At 50.4% G+C, this 11,919-nt stretch overlaps 1 protein-coding gene across 2 annotated transcripts in view; it reads left to right on the forward strand.

Annotated features, from left to right (window-relative positions):
* CFAP74 (cilia and flagella associated protein 74) overlaps positions 1-10,609 on the forward strand; it is a 43,859-nt gene extending 33,250 nt beyond the window's left edge. For both annotated transcript variants that reach the window (XM_018079429.2, XM_018079430.2), the window contains 15 exons: positions 354-487; positions 1,074-1,350; positions 1,810-1,917; positions 2,525-2,682; positions 3,874-4,008; positions 4,382-4,491; positions 4,830-4,885; positions 5,119-5,238; positions 5,489-5,641; positions 5,965-6,094; positions 6,623-6,777; positions 7,609-7,747; positions 8,522-8,649; positions 9,002-9,136; positions 10,105-10,609. In XM_018079429.2, coding sequence (XP_017934918.2) covers positions 354-487; positions 1,074-1,350; positions 1,810-1,917; positions 2,525-2,682; positions 3,874-4,008; positions 4,382-4,491; positions 4,830-4,885; positions 5,119-5,238; positions 5,489-5,641; positions 5,965-6,094; positions 6,623-6,777; positions 7,609-7,747; positions 8,522-8,649; positions 9,002-9,136; positions 10,105-10,218 — 2,052 coding nt within the window. In that variant the 3' untranslated portion in view covers positions 10,219-10,609. The remainder of the gene's footprint in view (positions 1-353; positions 488-1,073; positions 1,351-1,809; positions 1,918-2,524; positions 2,683-3,873; positions 4,009-4,381; positions 4,492-4,829; positions 4,886-5,118; positions 5,239-5,488; positions 5,642-5,964; positions 6,095-6,622; positions 6,778-7,608; positions 7,748-8,521; positions 8,650-9,001; positions 9,137-10,104) is intronic.
* Positions 10,610-11,919: the final 1,310 nt, after the last annotated feature.

Below are 11,919 nucleotides of genomic sequence, written 5' to 3' on the forward strand. Positions count from 1 at the left end.
CAAAGACAGGGGGAACTGCTGAGATTTTTATCAGATTTCATTCAGTTGTCTATGGAGAGTAAATAAACATTAGAGAAGGGTGATTACCATAGATGGGAAGAAGCTGGGGAAGGGATTCTCCTGAAGTCTGAGTTAATGGATTTAATCCCTTTTGAGTTACTGAGATGAGAAATCTGCATTTCAATCAGACTCATCAGGAACTCAGATCAAAGCTTCTCTCTAGGAGGTTTCTCTTTTCTTGACACTCCCACATATAATAACAAAATTTTCTTAATCTTACCAGTAATGTCTCATTTTAATATATTAATAAACTGATAATTTAACTAATAACTTGTTATTCTGCCATTTTGAAGTTTGTTGAAGTTCAACCCAACGATGGATTTGGAGTTATTCTTCCCCTGGAGAGCCTGACATTGGACATAATCTTTAAAGCTACCAAGGCAAAAGAGTACAGCTTTGACCTCACCTGCACGACAGAGATTAACAGGTATGTGAAGAGACTGAATACAGGTGATGTGGAAATCTAAATCACAATGGATTTCCACTGTTAAGCTGCTCCAGAAATTAGAGCCCTGCCTGCTCTGAGGAGGAAAGTCTGGGATAAGCACGTGAGGCCAGTGGGAATTCTCCAGTTGACAAGAGTTGCTTGGTGCCATTGGTTTCACCCTTGGCTGACACATTTGTCTTTACTGAGGTTACTTTCCTTACCCCTCCTCAAGTTTATCCTTGTCCAATTTCCAAGCTCCCAGGTCAGCCCAACCTGCAGAACCACTGAAGGAATTCTGTTTTGTACAAATGCTTCGTGCATTAAGCTCATGCTGCTGCAATAATGATGGCATAAACTTTGATTTGACTGGATGTGTTTCCAGAAGTTCACAGAGGAAGAATTCAAGCAGGGACTCTGGCCAATTGTGCATTAAAAATAGATAGTATTATTGTTCATCTTTAGGCAAAATTCCCATTGCAAGCTTGAAATTCTGCTTAAATAGGGACTACAGGATTAGCTCCCTATTTTCCGGGCTGATTAAGACACTATTTTATGCTGAGACAATTTATCATGTGTTTATTTTTAGACAATTCAAGCTGTCATGCAAAGCAGTTGGAGTCCACCCACCTCTTGAATTGTCTCATTCCTTGGTTCAGTTTGCTGCAACAGCTCTGAACTCTGTGTCTGAAGCCACCCTGGACGTGCTGAATCCCCACGTGAGTGGGAACAGCCTCATCCACGCTGTCCCTCGGATTGGCACGGGGGAACCTGCCCCAGTTGGACCCACTTCCTTTGAATTCCACGTGCCAGAGGATTGTCCTGTGACAATTACACCTTCTGTGGGAACTGTGCTGCCTGGGCAGGTAAATTCACTTTAAATGTCAAGTGTTCTGCCAAATCTTTGGTCATCACATCTCCACAAAGGCTGTCACTCGTAAATGAAGCTCAAAGTGTGAATTATTATTAGAATAGCTGGAATATTTGGTATTGTTTGAAATAATGTTTTAAATCAGACCTGAGGGTGAACCACCAAATCTGGCTAATGCCTTATGGGAGTGTTCACATTTCCCCAGTCTTGTCACTGGGATTTATTTGAAGAATGTTTAAATATCAAAAGTACTGGCTGTGTAAACCCAGCCCACTGTGACATCCTGGACTCCCCAAAAAGCTGTCAGTGACCTGATCCCGAGGACCCTCTGATTCACCTGGGGGAAGATTCTCTTTTGTGTGTGACTGTTGTGCTGTGGTGTGTGTGCTCCCTGGGGCTCTGTCCTGAGGGCTGGGCTGTGCCCACCACCCCTGCTGTGCTCTCCCATTCCCAGAAAAGCTCCATCCGAGTGTCCTTCAGCCCCGCGCTGCCGGAGCAGCTCGTCAGGGAGGAGGCAGCTCGGAGGCTGAGCAGAGCAGCTGTGCCAGAGGCAGGAATTCAAGTAAGGAATGCTAAGAACAGCACATGCTGCTGGTCTGGCACTTCCAGAGATTTGTTTCTCTGGGTGATATTTTTATCATAAAATTATTTGCATATTAATGAGGCCCAAGCTCGAGGTCCGGGCAGGACCTGCCTGCAGAGGACAAGGGTGGGACTGTGCTGTGGCACTGGATGTTCAGCCAGGTCACTGGGCAGCAATTTCATTTCCTGCTAACCATTTCCAAAGCATTCCTAGAGGATTTTATGGCAAATGCCAACTGCAATACTCTTTAAAAAAATAAAAAAAAAAAGGCTTCTACACTGCTTGCAGATTTACAGCATCCTGGGGCTTTATGTGCAACCCTTGGGTCAGTTCATATGTGACCCCCTGTGGTTGTCTTTAGTTATGAGATAAACGGGTAAAATTCCCATAAGATACAGAACTCCTCTCTTAAGAGGGGGTAAAATATGTCCATTTTAACTTAATTTTACATTATTGGAAATGTCTGTAAATCTACTATGTCTGTAGGCTGTCACCATAGTCCTGCTGTCCCTTGTTCTGTGCCCTCTGTCACCTCCTTGGCTCTGTGGCCTTGGGCTGTGTCTTTGTTAACTTGTGCCTTGGGCAGATTCCCAGTGGTGACCCTCAGGGTCTGATGGACAAAGAGAAGACAAATGGAAAGAGAGAGGGAAAGAAATTGAGCATTTCCATTCCCAAACAGCCTGAGAATAATGGAGGCAGGAAAAGCCTGACTGGAGAGCCAAAACCTGAAGAGTTAAAGCCTGAGTAAGTCAGCAAAAGCATCTTGTACTACACAGACAACATTCTCTTTATAAGTAGTTTAATAAATCTACTAAAGCTGTAGGTAGACAAGAAAGCAAACTGGAGAGGGAGCAGCTTTAGCTGTGTTGCAGAGGCTGTTTCCAAAATTAGTGCTGCTTGAGAGCCACACAGCTGTACCCTCTCATGTGAGGCAAAGAATCCCTTTATGCATCAGAAGGATTGAAGACTTCAAAGAATCTGTCAGGGAGCAGGAGCTGGGGCTGAGTGTGGATCGGGCTGAGCCTACACAGGGTTTATTTAAAGGGCAACTGCAGAGCTGGACTGAGTGACCCACAGAAACTGCCACCACTACACCTTCTGTGAACAGACCTCACAGAACCATCTGATGGCCCAAATGCACAGCAGGGAGCATTGCTGGGTTTGACTGGAGGGTGTGCAGAGCCCCTGCCATCAGTCACAGTCATCTCCATCAGAGAAAGGCTGCTGGGAAATGTGCTGTGGGACAGTCACTGTCCAGGGTGTGCACCTCAGTGAGCACTGAGCATGTGCTGCCTGCAAATTTGGGTTCCTAGATGCAAAATCTGATACTTGAGGTCCCTGGTTTAGCAAATAATTCAGCTTGCCAGAGCCACATTTCTGCCTAATCTGAGGAATTTGGAAGTAAATACATACTGAAGCACCAGGGATTTGGCTGTACTGGATGTATTGATATTTTTGACTAAAATCCCATGTTGATTGCAATCCAATAATTATAGTTTTTAAATACTTTCAGTAGAGGTCATAAAAGAAAATTCCTATTTTAAAGTATTGCTCACATATTGGACATAGAGGGATAGACATTGGACATAGAGGGATGTGATCCTGTGTGTTTCCACATCATTGAGGTGACGTAGAAGGACTGGAAGACACTGAAATACTTGATATATTCAAGCAAAGGAAACTGTATTGAGGATTTTGCAATCTTTAGTATAATATCTGCTATCTGGGTTTATAGTTTTTATTCCCTTTTGGCAACAAAAGCCAACCACTTTGTAGGGTGGGTCCATTACTGACAGTCATTTGGTTTCACTGTTACATCCAATTTTGAATGTGTACCTAAGAAACAATAATCAACAAACAGCTCAGTAGATATTTATTTGATGTTTTTCTTGCTCTCTCACTCACTGAGATGATTCTTATTCCTGGATTCTCTAGTTCTGATGCTTACAGGGCAGCCCAGGCCTCCCTGATGAGGAGTTTCAGTGGGAGTTTTAAGAAATACATCATTCCCTGCTTTGTTGCAAGTGGACAGGCTGCTGGAGAGAAGGGCTCTGGACACCTGAGCTGCAGGTATTGCAATGATAGTCCAGAAGTGCTGGGGGGAAATGGTGGTGATTTATGCCCTTGGGGGAGAAGTTTGTTTTCTGATCTTGATGACTTCATAGCTCAGCGGTAGAAGCTCGTGCTCCCAGCCCACCAGCTGGATAAGAATCAAAGACACGAATATCAAAGCAGCTCAAAGAATAATTGTGTGAGAACTTGAAGCCAGATAGTTCATGGCTCTGCTTGGGCACAGAGGGAGCACCAGGAGTCACGTGTGGTGCTGTCACAGCCCTGCAGTCACAGCCTGGGAGATGAGCTGATTTCTGGCAGTAGTTCTTATTTCTCAGCCATCCAAGAGCTCTGCCCTTTTACTCCCTGGCTCCCTTTCCTCTCTCTCCAGCCCTTACAACACGTTGTACCTGGAGCTGCACTGTCCAGCTGTGGCCCCTCCTGTTCTGGTCACTTCAGACAGTGGGGACAACACGGTCGGTTTTGGAGATGTTTCCGTAGGTATGGGGGCTGAATTCCAGTGCTGAGGGGGTTCTGTCTGACAGGAGGGTCCTCTGAGCATAGTTTTGGGGTTTTGGAAGTCAGGATGGAAATTAGCCCTTAGTGGGCACTTGGGTGGAAAACAAGGAGCCTGTCTGGGCAGCTGAGGCCCAGGAAACAGCAGCCTTGGTCCCAGGCAGGGAACTGGAAGCTCGACAGCTTTGAAAGCATTTTGGTGAGCTTTGCCTGGTGCCTCAGCCAAGGACAGGGAACGAGTGTCTGGCCTGGGGAGGAGCAGGAGTGAGGAGGAGGGCAGGACTGAGCATCATCACTTCTGGAGCTGTTTTCATTCCTGACAGGCCACAGGACGATGAAGCGAATCACCCTGCAGAACATCTCCCCGGGGAGGGTGGGGGTATCCTTGTGTGGGACATGGAGCCCCCCTGCCAGCCAGCCTCTGCCTCTTCCTCTGCAGGGGGACCTGTTGGACACTGAAGCATCAGCTTCATCTTCTCTGAGTTACTGAGCTCTCAGAAGCTCAGAGATGGTTAGTTCAGGCTGAAGACACATAGACAATATGTAGAGTCTGTTCTTACATATTTTTGCTCAATCTTTATGAATGTTTTTCCTTGAGTTGCACCCTTTTAGCTGGGATTCTCAGCTCTGAATCCCAACGGCCCCTTCCTGTTGGTGAGAGCAGTTAGAATGCTTGAGCCAGGTGAAAGTAAAGCCCTGGTCATCTCCTTTTGTCCAGAGGAGGATAAATGGGTGAGTAGGAGATAGAACAGCAATGGGGGGAAGGAGGAGAGAGATATGAGGGGTGTGTAACTCATGTGTTACCAACCAGGATGAGACTCTAAATAATGAGAAAACCTTTGCTGCCCCTCCCAACATTTGGGTTTAGTGTCTGTGCACTCACCCCAGGAGTTTGTAATGGCCCATTTGTGGGAGGGGGTCTGTTGGAGGGGTGGGGAGTTTCCTTCAGCAGATGGAATAACCCAGACATTCCCCCTGACAGTTCTGTGAGACCCTGGACATCAGGGTGGCCAATTCCACCCTCAACCTGAGCCTCTCTGGGCACGGGGTGGTGCCAGGCACTGTCTGCTCCGTGGAAGGAGTGCTGGACATGGGATATGTCATGGCTGGGGAACAGGTGACTTCCACAGTCCTGGTAAGTCCCTCTGTGCCAAACCAGGAAGCACATCAGGAACAGGGAGGAAGTGGACATGAATTGTCTACTCTCAGATTTTGTCCAAGTCTGGCAATGACCAAAGGCATTGGTGGAAGACACTTCAGAGGATCCTGGTCCTGCTGGGGGTGGGGTTGGTGTGACATGTTTTGGGCAGCACTGATGTGTGTCCTCAGTGGCACTGGGGACACAGAGCTGCAGCAGTGCAGCAACATCAGTTCAGCCAGTTTGCCAGCTATGGACCCTGCAGGCCTGAGAATCCATTTCCTTGATGCCAATGCTGCTGTGTGACTGAATGTCCCCAGGTCCAGAACACTTCCAGCCTGGCCCTGCCGTTCTGCACCCAGCTGGACTCGCTGTCACCCACCCGGGACAGGGACCGGCAGAGCATCCCGGCCTTCCTCAGCTCCTCTGGGCAGAGAACAGAGTCTGTTGGTAACTTGGGGCTTTCTTTCCTCTTTTCCCTTTGCTGAAGACTCAGGCAGTGTAAAGCAGCACTGCTCTGTCCTGGTGGATCTGCCCCTGTCAGACCTGGGGCATCACAGCATTGAAATTAAGGACCTCATTTTGCTCCCCAGTAGGAACTGTGCTGATTCTTTCAGTATGGGCAGCTGTAAATTTATGCAGCCTCAGCAAGTACCCACAAGGAAGGAGATATTAAATAAACCCACACAAATCTGTAATTGCCTATTACAGATTATACTTAGGGATGTCCATCTCTGTGAAAACACGTCAGAATATAGGAAGGATTTGGTGATGCTGCTTCAGTTCCTCTGGAGGTGAATTTATCAAACTGATGGATGGAGCTAACTGGTGTTTCTAACACCCTGTTTTGCTGCAAAGCCATGTATCAGCTCTTATGTACTCGCTGTTCCAACAAAAATTAAATGGGTTTAAAATTTATGAAGAAGTAAGATGGAGCTGTCCTCCTTTCTTATCTGTACCCTCATTTTTGTTTACCAGGAACACAGAACTACAGTGGCTTAAGTGTGTTCAGCGTCTTTCCAACAGAGGGGGAAATCGAGGCTGGGAAGAGCCAGGAGTTTGTTGTTACCTTCAGTCCTGACCATGAGAGTCTGTACTACTCTGACTGCCTCCGGGTCGTGCTCTTTGGCAAGGTGAGACCTCCTGGGTTATGGGAGCAAAGTCTGAGTGTTCCTGACCTGCTGTAGGGAGGGGAGGGCGGGTCTGGGGCCCACTGACCCTTCCCAGGTTTGGACATTCAGTCACGAATCGACAACAACAGCGACTCGGGGTTCGGCCCCGTCCCCTCCCCGCTGCAGTGGGGGGTGAGCGCCGGGCACAGCTCCGGGCACAGCTCCGGGCACAGCTCCGGGCAGGTCCCTGCAGGGACGTTCCATGGCAGGGGCAGGCAGGGCTGGCAGGTGCAGGGAGCCCCAGGGAGCCCCAGGGAGCGGCCGGAGCAGCAGCCAGGGCCGAGGGTCCATCTGCGGAGCAGCCCGGGATGCACCTCCGGAGGGGCAGGTGGAGGCACCGCGGGCACCCCGAACCCTGCCAGGACACGGGGGCCAACAGTGAGGGCAGAGTGACCACTAATGCCCGGCAGCAGCACTGCAGACAGGGCAGGGCTGGCAGGGACTGCTCCTCTCTGCGGGCTTTGTGTCTCCAGAGACCTTGGGGATCGTCACTGGGAACACAGACCTGAGCCAGCTGAGGTTGGAGACTGGTCCTGGCTCACGAACCTCAGCCAGGTTTGCAACAGAGCAGTTTTGCCCTTTTTGGTGGTGTTGGTATAAAGAGTTTGTGCAGCCCCTCCTGGGGCACAGTGCCCAGAGTGGGCAGGGCAGGGCTCCTGCACTGGGGATCCTCTCGGCCTGGATCATTCCATAGGAGGGGTGCCAAGATTTCCATGCCCCTGGTGCTGCTGTGGCACGGAGCTGTCACCCCACTGAGCTGGCACCTGCATCTCAAGCTCTGTGTCCCCCCAGCAAACAGCCCAGGAGATCCCCCTGCGGGGAGCGGCGCGGGAGCACCCCGTGTTTGTGGAGGGGGGGGTTCCCCTGGACGTGCCCGTGGAGTCCTTGGCTGTCACATCGTCTGTGCCATCACAGGAAGCACTGGCAGCAGGTAAAGTGCCACCTCTGACACCTTGTCCCAGAGCAGGGAGTGATGAGACACGGGAATGCTCCTCCTCCTTTAAGAAAAAGGCACTTAGAAGACAATTTTCCCAGAATCAGAACAAATGAGCATTTTGGTACAGCCTGTGTTTGTAACACACACAAAAATGCAGGAAACTCTCTTAAGGAAAGTTCTCTCTTAATTTTAATGCAGTTGTATCCTAATGGTCATCCACTTCTGCAACTTACTTGCAAAAAAGGATTATAATGTAACAGTGCTACAAAGTTATTAAGATGTGTTTGCTCTCTGTGGTTCTCTGGTGTGTATTAGGTGTCTAGAAAATTATTTCATGTATAACCAGATATCCTGGACTCTCCCATTCATCCTGTTACAAAACAGACACACTTTCAGGGTTTTGAAGTGATCCTTCCTTAACTTCTGTGGGCAGGATCTGTGTTCAGGGACAGGGTGTGAGCAACCCCTGACTCCTGAGGTAAAAATAAGTCGAAGCACATGCACACTTATGGACTATGGTACACAGAGGTGTGTGCCATGGGCTGGAAAACCAGCGTGGAACTTGACAAACAAGCAACAACTGCAGTTTGCAATTGCAAATTATGCAAAACCTCCTTTTCCTGAACTCCTGCCTAGCTCTGTAAGAAGGGTCTCCCTGTCAGTGCCAGCTCAGGAGTTTGCCACAACACCACTTGTTTTAAACCCATCCTGGTGCAATTTCTGCTCGTTCTGAGCTGAAGTGGCTCAGGTTTGACTGTCTCTGTTTAGAGCCCCAGGAGCCGGTGAGGTCCCTTCTGCTGCTGCTGGAACACGTGGATGGAGGGGGCCCTGCAGAGCCAGCCAGGGCAGAGCTGAGGGTGGGGGCTGTGGACACACCTCTGCTGGCAGCCAAGAAGGTGAGGGAGAGGAAACAAGTGCTGTGGGCAGTACTGGCAGTGTACAGGTGGCTGCTGCTGCCTTCTGTCCAAAACTCACTCTGTAAATGACAAAACACAGCTTTCAGGGTTTGTGATAAACTTTGCACCATGAAAGCATCCGTGTTTGAAAAGATTCTATTTCGGGGGCAAATATAGGAGGAATAAGTCAGCAACATAGTTAATGCAGCACTTTGCTTCCCTAATAATGAAAGACAGCATTTGAGCTCAGAATTAGATTTTGTGACAACCACGAACGAGGTGGATCCTCGGGGTTTGGAGGGGCAGGAGCAGCTCGGCAAAGGGCAGTGCAGGGTGTGCTGTGTGTTCCCAGGCCGTGGAGTTCAGCCTGGACTCGCTGCCAGAGCTGGAGCGGGCGGGGATCGCTGTGGAGGAGCCCCGGGGAGCGCTGGAGCGCGGGCAGGAGCGGAGCATCCGCGTGTCATGGGCGCCACCTGCAGAGCTGAGCGTGAGTGACAGCCACGGGGACACCGGGGGGACACGGGGACATCCGGGGACACACACACAGCGACATCCTGGGGGACACACACAGCGACATCCTGGGGGACACACAGGGATATCATGGGGACACAGACAGGGACATCCTGGGGGACACACACAGGGACATCCTGGGGGACACACAGCAACATCCTGGGGGACACAGGGACACCCTTTGGGGGATAACTCCTTCCAGGCTACTGTCACAGAGCACCAAGAGCCAAAGTGCTGCTGCTGTTTTGGGACAGCTCTGAGTCCCTGAGTGACCCCAAGAGGGAACTGCTGCATCCCACTGGCACAGCTGGGTTTCCATGGATCACTCTGCCACACTGCTCACATTTCTCTGGGCTGCCTTTCCTTTGGCACATTCCTGGAAGTCAGTGGGGCCTTTTGATTTCCCACTTTAGCAACCTCAATTCCCTGGCTGTCCTGCCTTTTTGTATCCCAGAGGCTGGGTCTGAGGTCCCAACATCTCCACAGGGCCGTGACTGCCCCTTCTGATTCACCTCCCGGGGCATTCACGGGGACTGGAGGAGCTGAGTGGGATGTGTGGGATGGCAGGATGAGCAGCTTGTTCCAAAATTAGGCGATTGCTGGTGTCACATGCACAGAGGGGCTCTGGGGTTCCTGGCAGGGGTGACAGGTTGACACTGTGCCTCTTGGTAAGCCCTGGCTCTTACACAAGCTGCAGCACTCACTGGGGGCTGACAGGCCCCGTTTCCTGCCCAGTGCTCTGCTCTTGCTGTGACAGTGTCACAGTCAGGGGCACTCTGGGGACAGAGTCACTGCCAGACCCCCCTGCCTGCACCAGCCGTGCTGGGAACAGCAGAGCCAGCACAGGGGGAGGGAGGAAACCTGTGCCCAGGGCTGGCACCACAGCCTGACCCACTCCCCTGCTCTGGGACAGAAACCAGGGGGGGTTTCTGTGGTTTCTTGTAGGTCAGTGACCCTCCCCTGGTGACAGCCCTCCTGACCCTGAAGGGGGACATCACGGAGTGTTACCGAGTCCTGTTCATGGCTCGAGTGGTGCCTGCCTGTGCTCCCACCCCCTGAGGGCTCCCGGCCCATGGAGAGGAAGATGGAGGCTGATATTGCTGGGAATTCACTGGATCTCTGGGAAACGTGGGGACATTGGGGATTGCTGCAAGTACCTGAGGGGAGCAGGGAGGGGACATTTAATATTTCTGCTCTGTTTCCCCCAAAATTCTCTGTAAACTCTGGTGCCACCAGGGTCATTTTCCAGCTGACTCTGGGACAATAATCTGGTGGTAGAAGAAGGAATTAATGAGGGGCCCAAGTAGCTACAACTGCTGTTAATCCCAGTCTCCCAAAGGTGGGCATTCCACCAGGAGGAGTGTTTGGTTTACATCCACGTGAGTGGGTTTCAAACAAGGTCTCATTTTCCAATTTCAGAGGCTTTTTATAGGATTTGGAAAATCCTTGACTTTTTTAAGACCAGAATAAAGTTTCATATCCAAGGCTCCTGCAGCCCATCTGGGCAGTCACTCTTACAGTGCCCTGTGCAACTTGCCTGCTGAGATGTGGTCGGGGGGAGCAGTGCCTGTGCTGCTCCCTGGGTGTGATCAGACGTCCTTGCCCTACATCCTGGCTGTCCAGGAACTCTGGGTTTCTGTGTTTGCTTCCCTCTGAATTCTAAGAGGAGATCCCTGCCTCTCTCCGGGGAGGGCCCTGCAGGTGTAACTTGTGTCAGGAAGCAGCAGCTGGTTCAGGGCAGCCCAGGGTGGGGAGTGGAGGTAGCAGGGAGTCAGCACTGGAAACATGGATAATCTTTGACATCTTGTGTCAGCTCTGTCCTGAGTCACTGTAAAGCTGTGACAAAGTTCCCTCCCCCCACTCCGAGGGTGTGTTGCCCTTTGCCCCCTGTGGCTGTTAAATCACCGGTCTGGGTGAGGCAATCCCAGAATGGAAACCCTGTTTGTAAATATTCCTGTGGTAACGAGCTCCGGGGGCTGCAGGAGCAGCAGCAAAGCTGCTGTCACGAGAAACACTTCAGCAGGTCTTCCCCCGTGACAGAGGAAGCTTGTGTGAGTGATGAGGGGTTCCTTGTTTTTCCAGCCAGTTGTTCGATCCGTTGAGACCTGTTCCCAATTTAATAATGGATCGAGTGGCTGTGGAGTCACTTAACTCTTCAGTCTAAAGACTGCAGATGCTGCAGGATCAGAGAGGGGAGGGGCAGGAGCTGGGGGTGGCAGTGCCAGCCAGAGACAGCTCTGCCCTCGCCGGAGCCCTGGCACAGCTGGGCTGGAGGTGGGGACAATGGATTTTGTGTGCTGGTTCTCCCACAGCCTGAGAAGGGCCAGTAAATCCCACTCCATCACAGAAGAGATGGAGCCTTTACTGTGAGGACAACATGGAAAGTGTGACCTCAGGAATATGTCTACATTTCCTAGAAGCTTAAGTTTTCTGCACTTGTGATCATTCTGCTTTCAGACTGAGTTTTTGCAACTGTGATCACTCCTGGGTCACTGGACACAAGACTTGTGCTTTCCCCTTCGGATCTAAAATCATAAACTGCATCCCATGCTGATGCAGCTCTGGTTTAATAAGCAATTCACATCCGTGGATGGTCTTTATAATCCTTAAAAGGCAAACCCAGCTCATTTCTGACGCAGAAAGTAAAAGAATAAGCACCAGTGTCACACACATATGAATAATTCATGTTCTGCTTCTCCAGAAGTGACTTCAGCGATTGCTTCACACGTATGGGCACAGGTTTTCCTGGGTGAGCAAAGG

Source organism: Manacus vitellinus, unplaced genomic scaffold (assembly GCF_001715985.3).
Source record: "Manacus vitellinus isolate BGI_N305 unplaced genomic scaffold, ASM171598v3 scaffold_46_pilon, whole genome shotgun sequence".
NCBI lineage: Eukaryota > Metazoa > Chordata > Aves > Passeriformes > Pipridae > Manacus > Manacus vitellinus.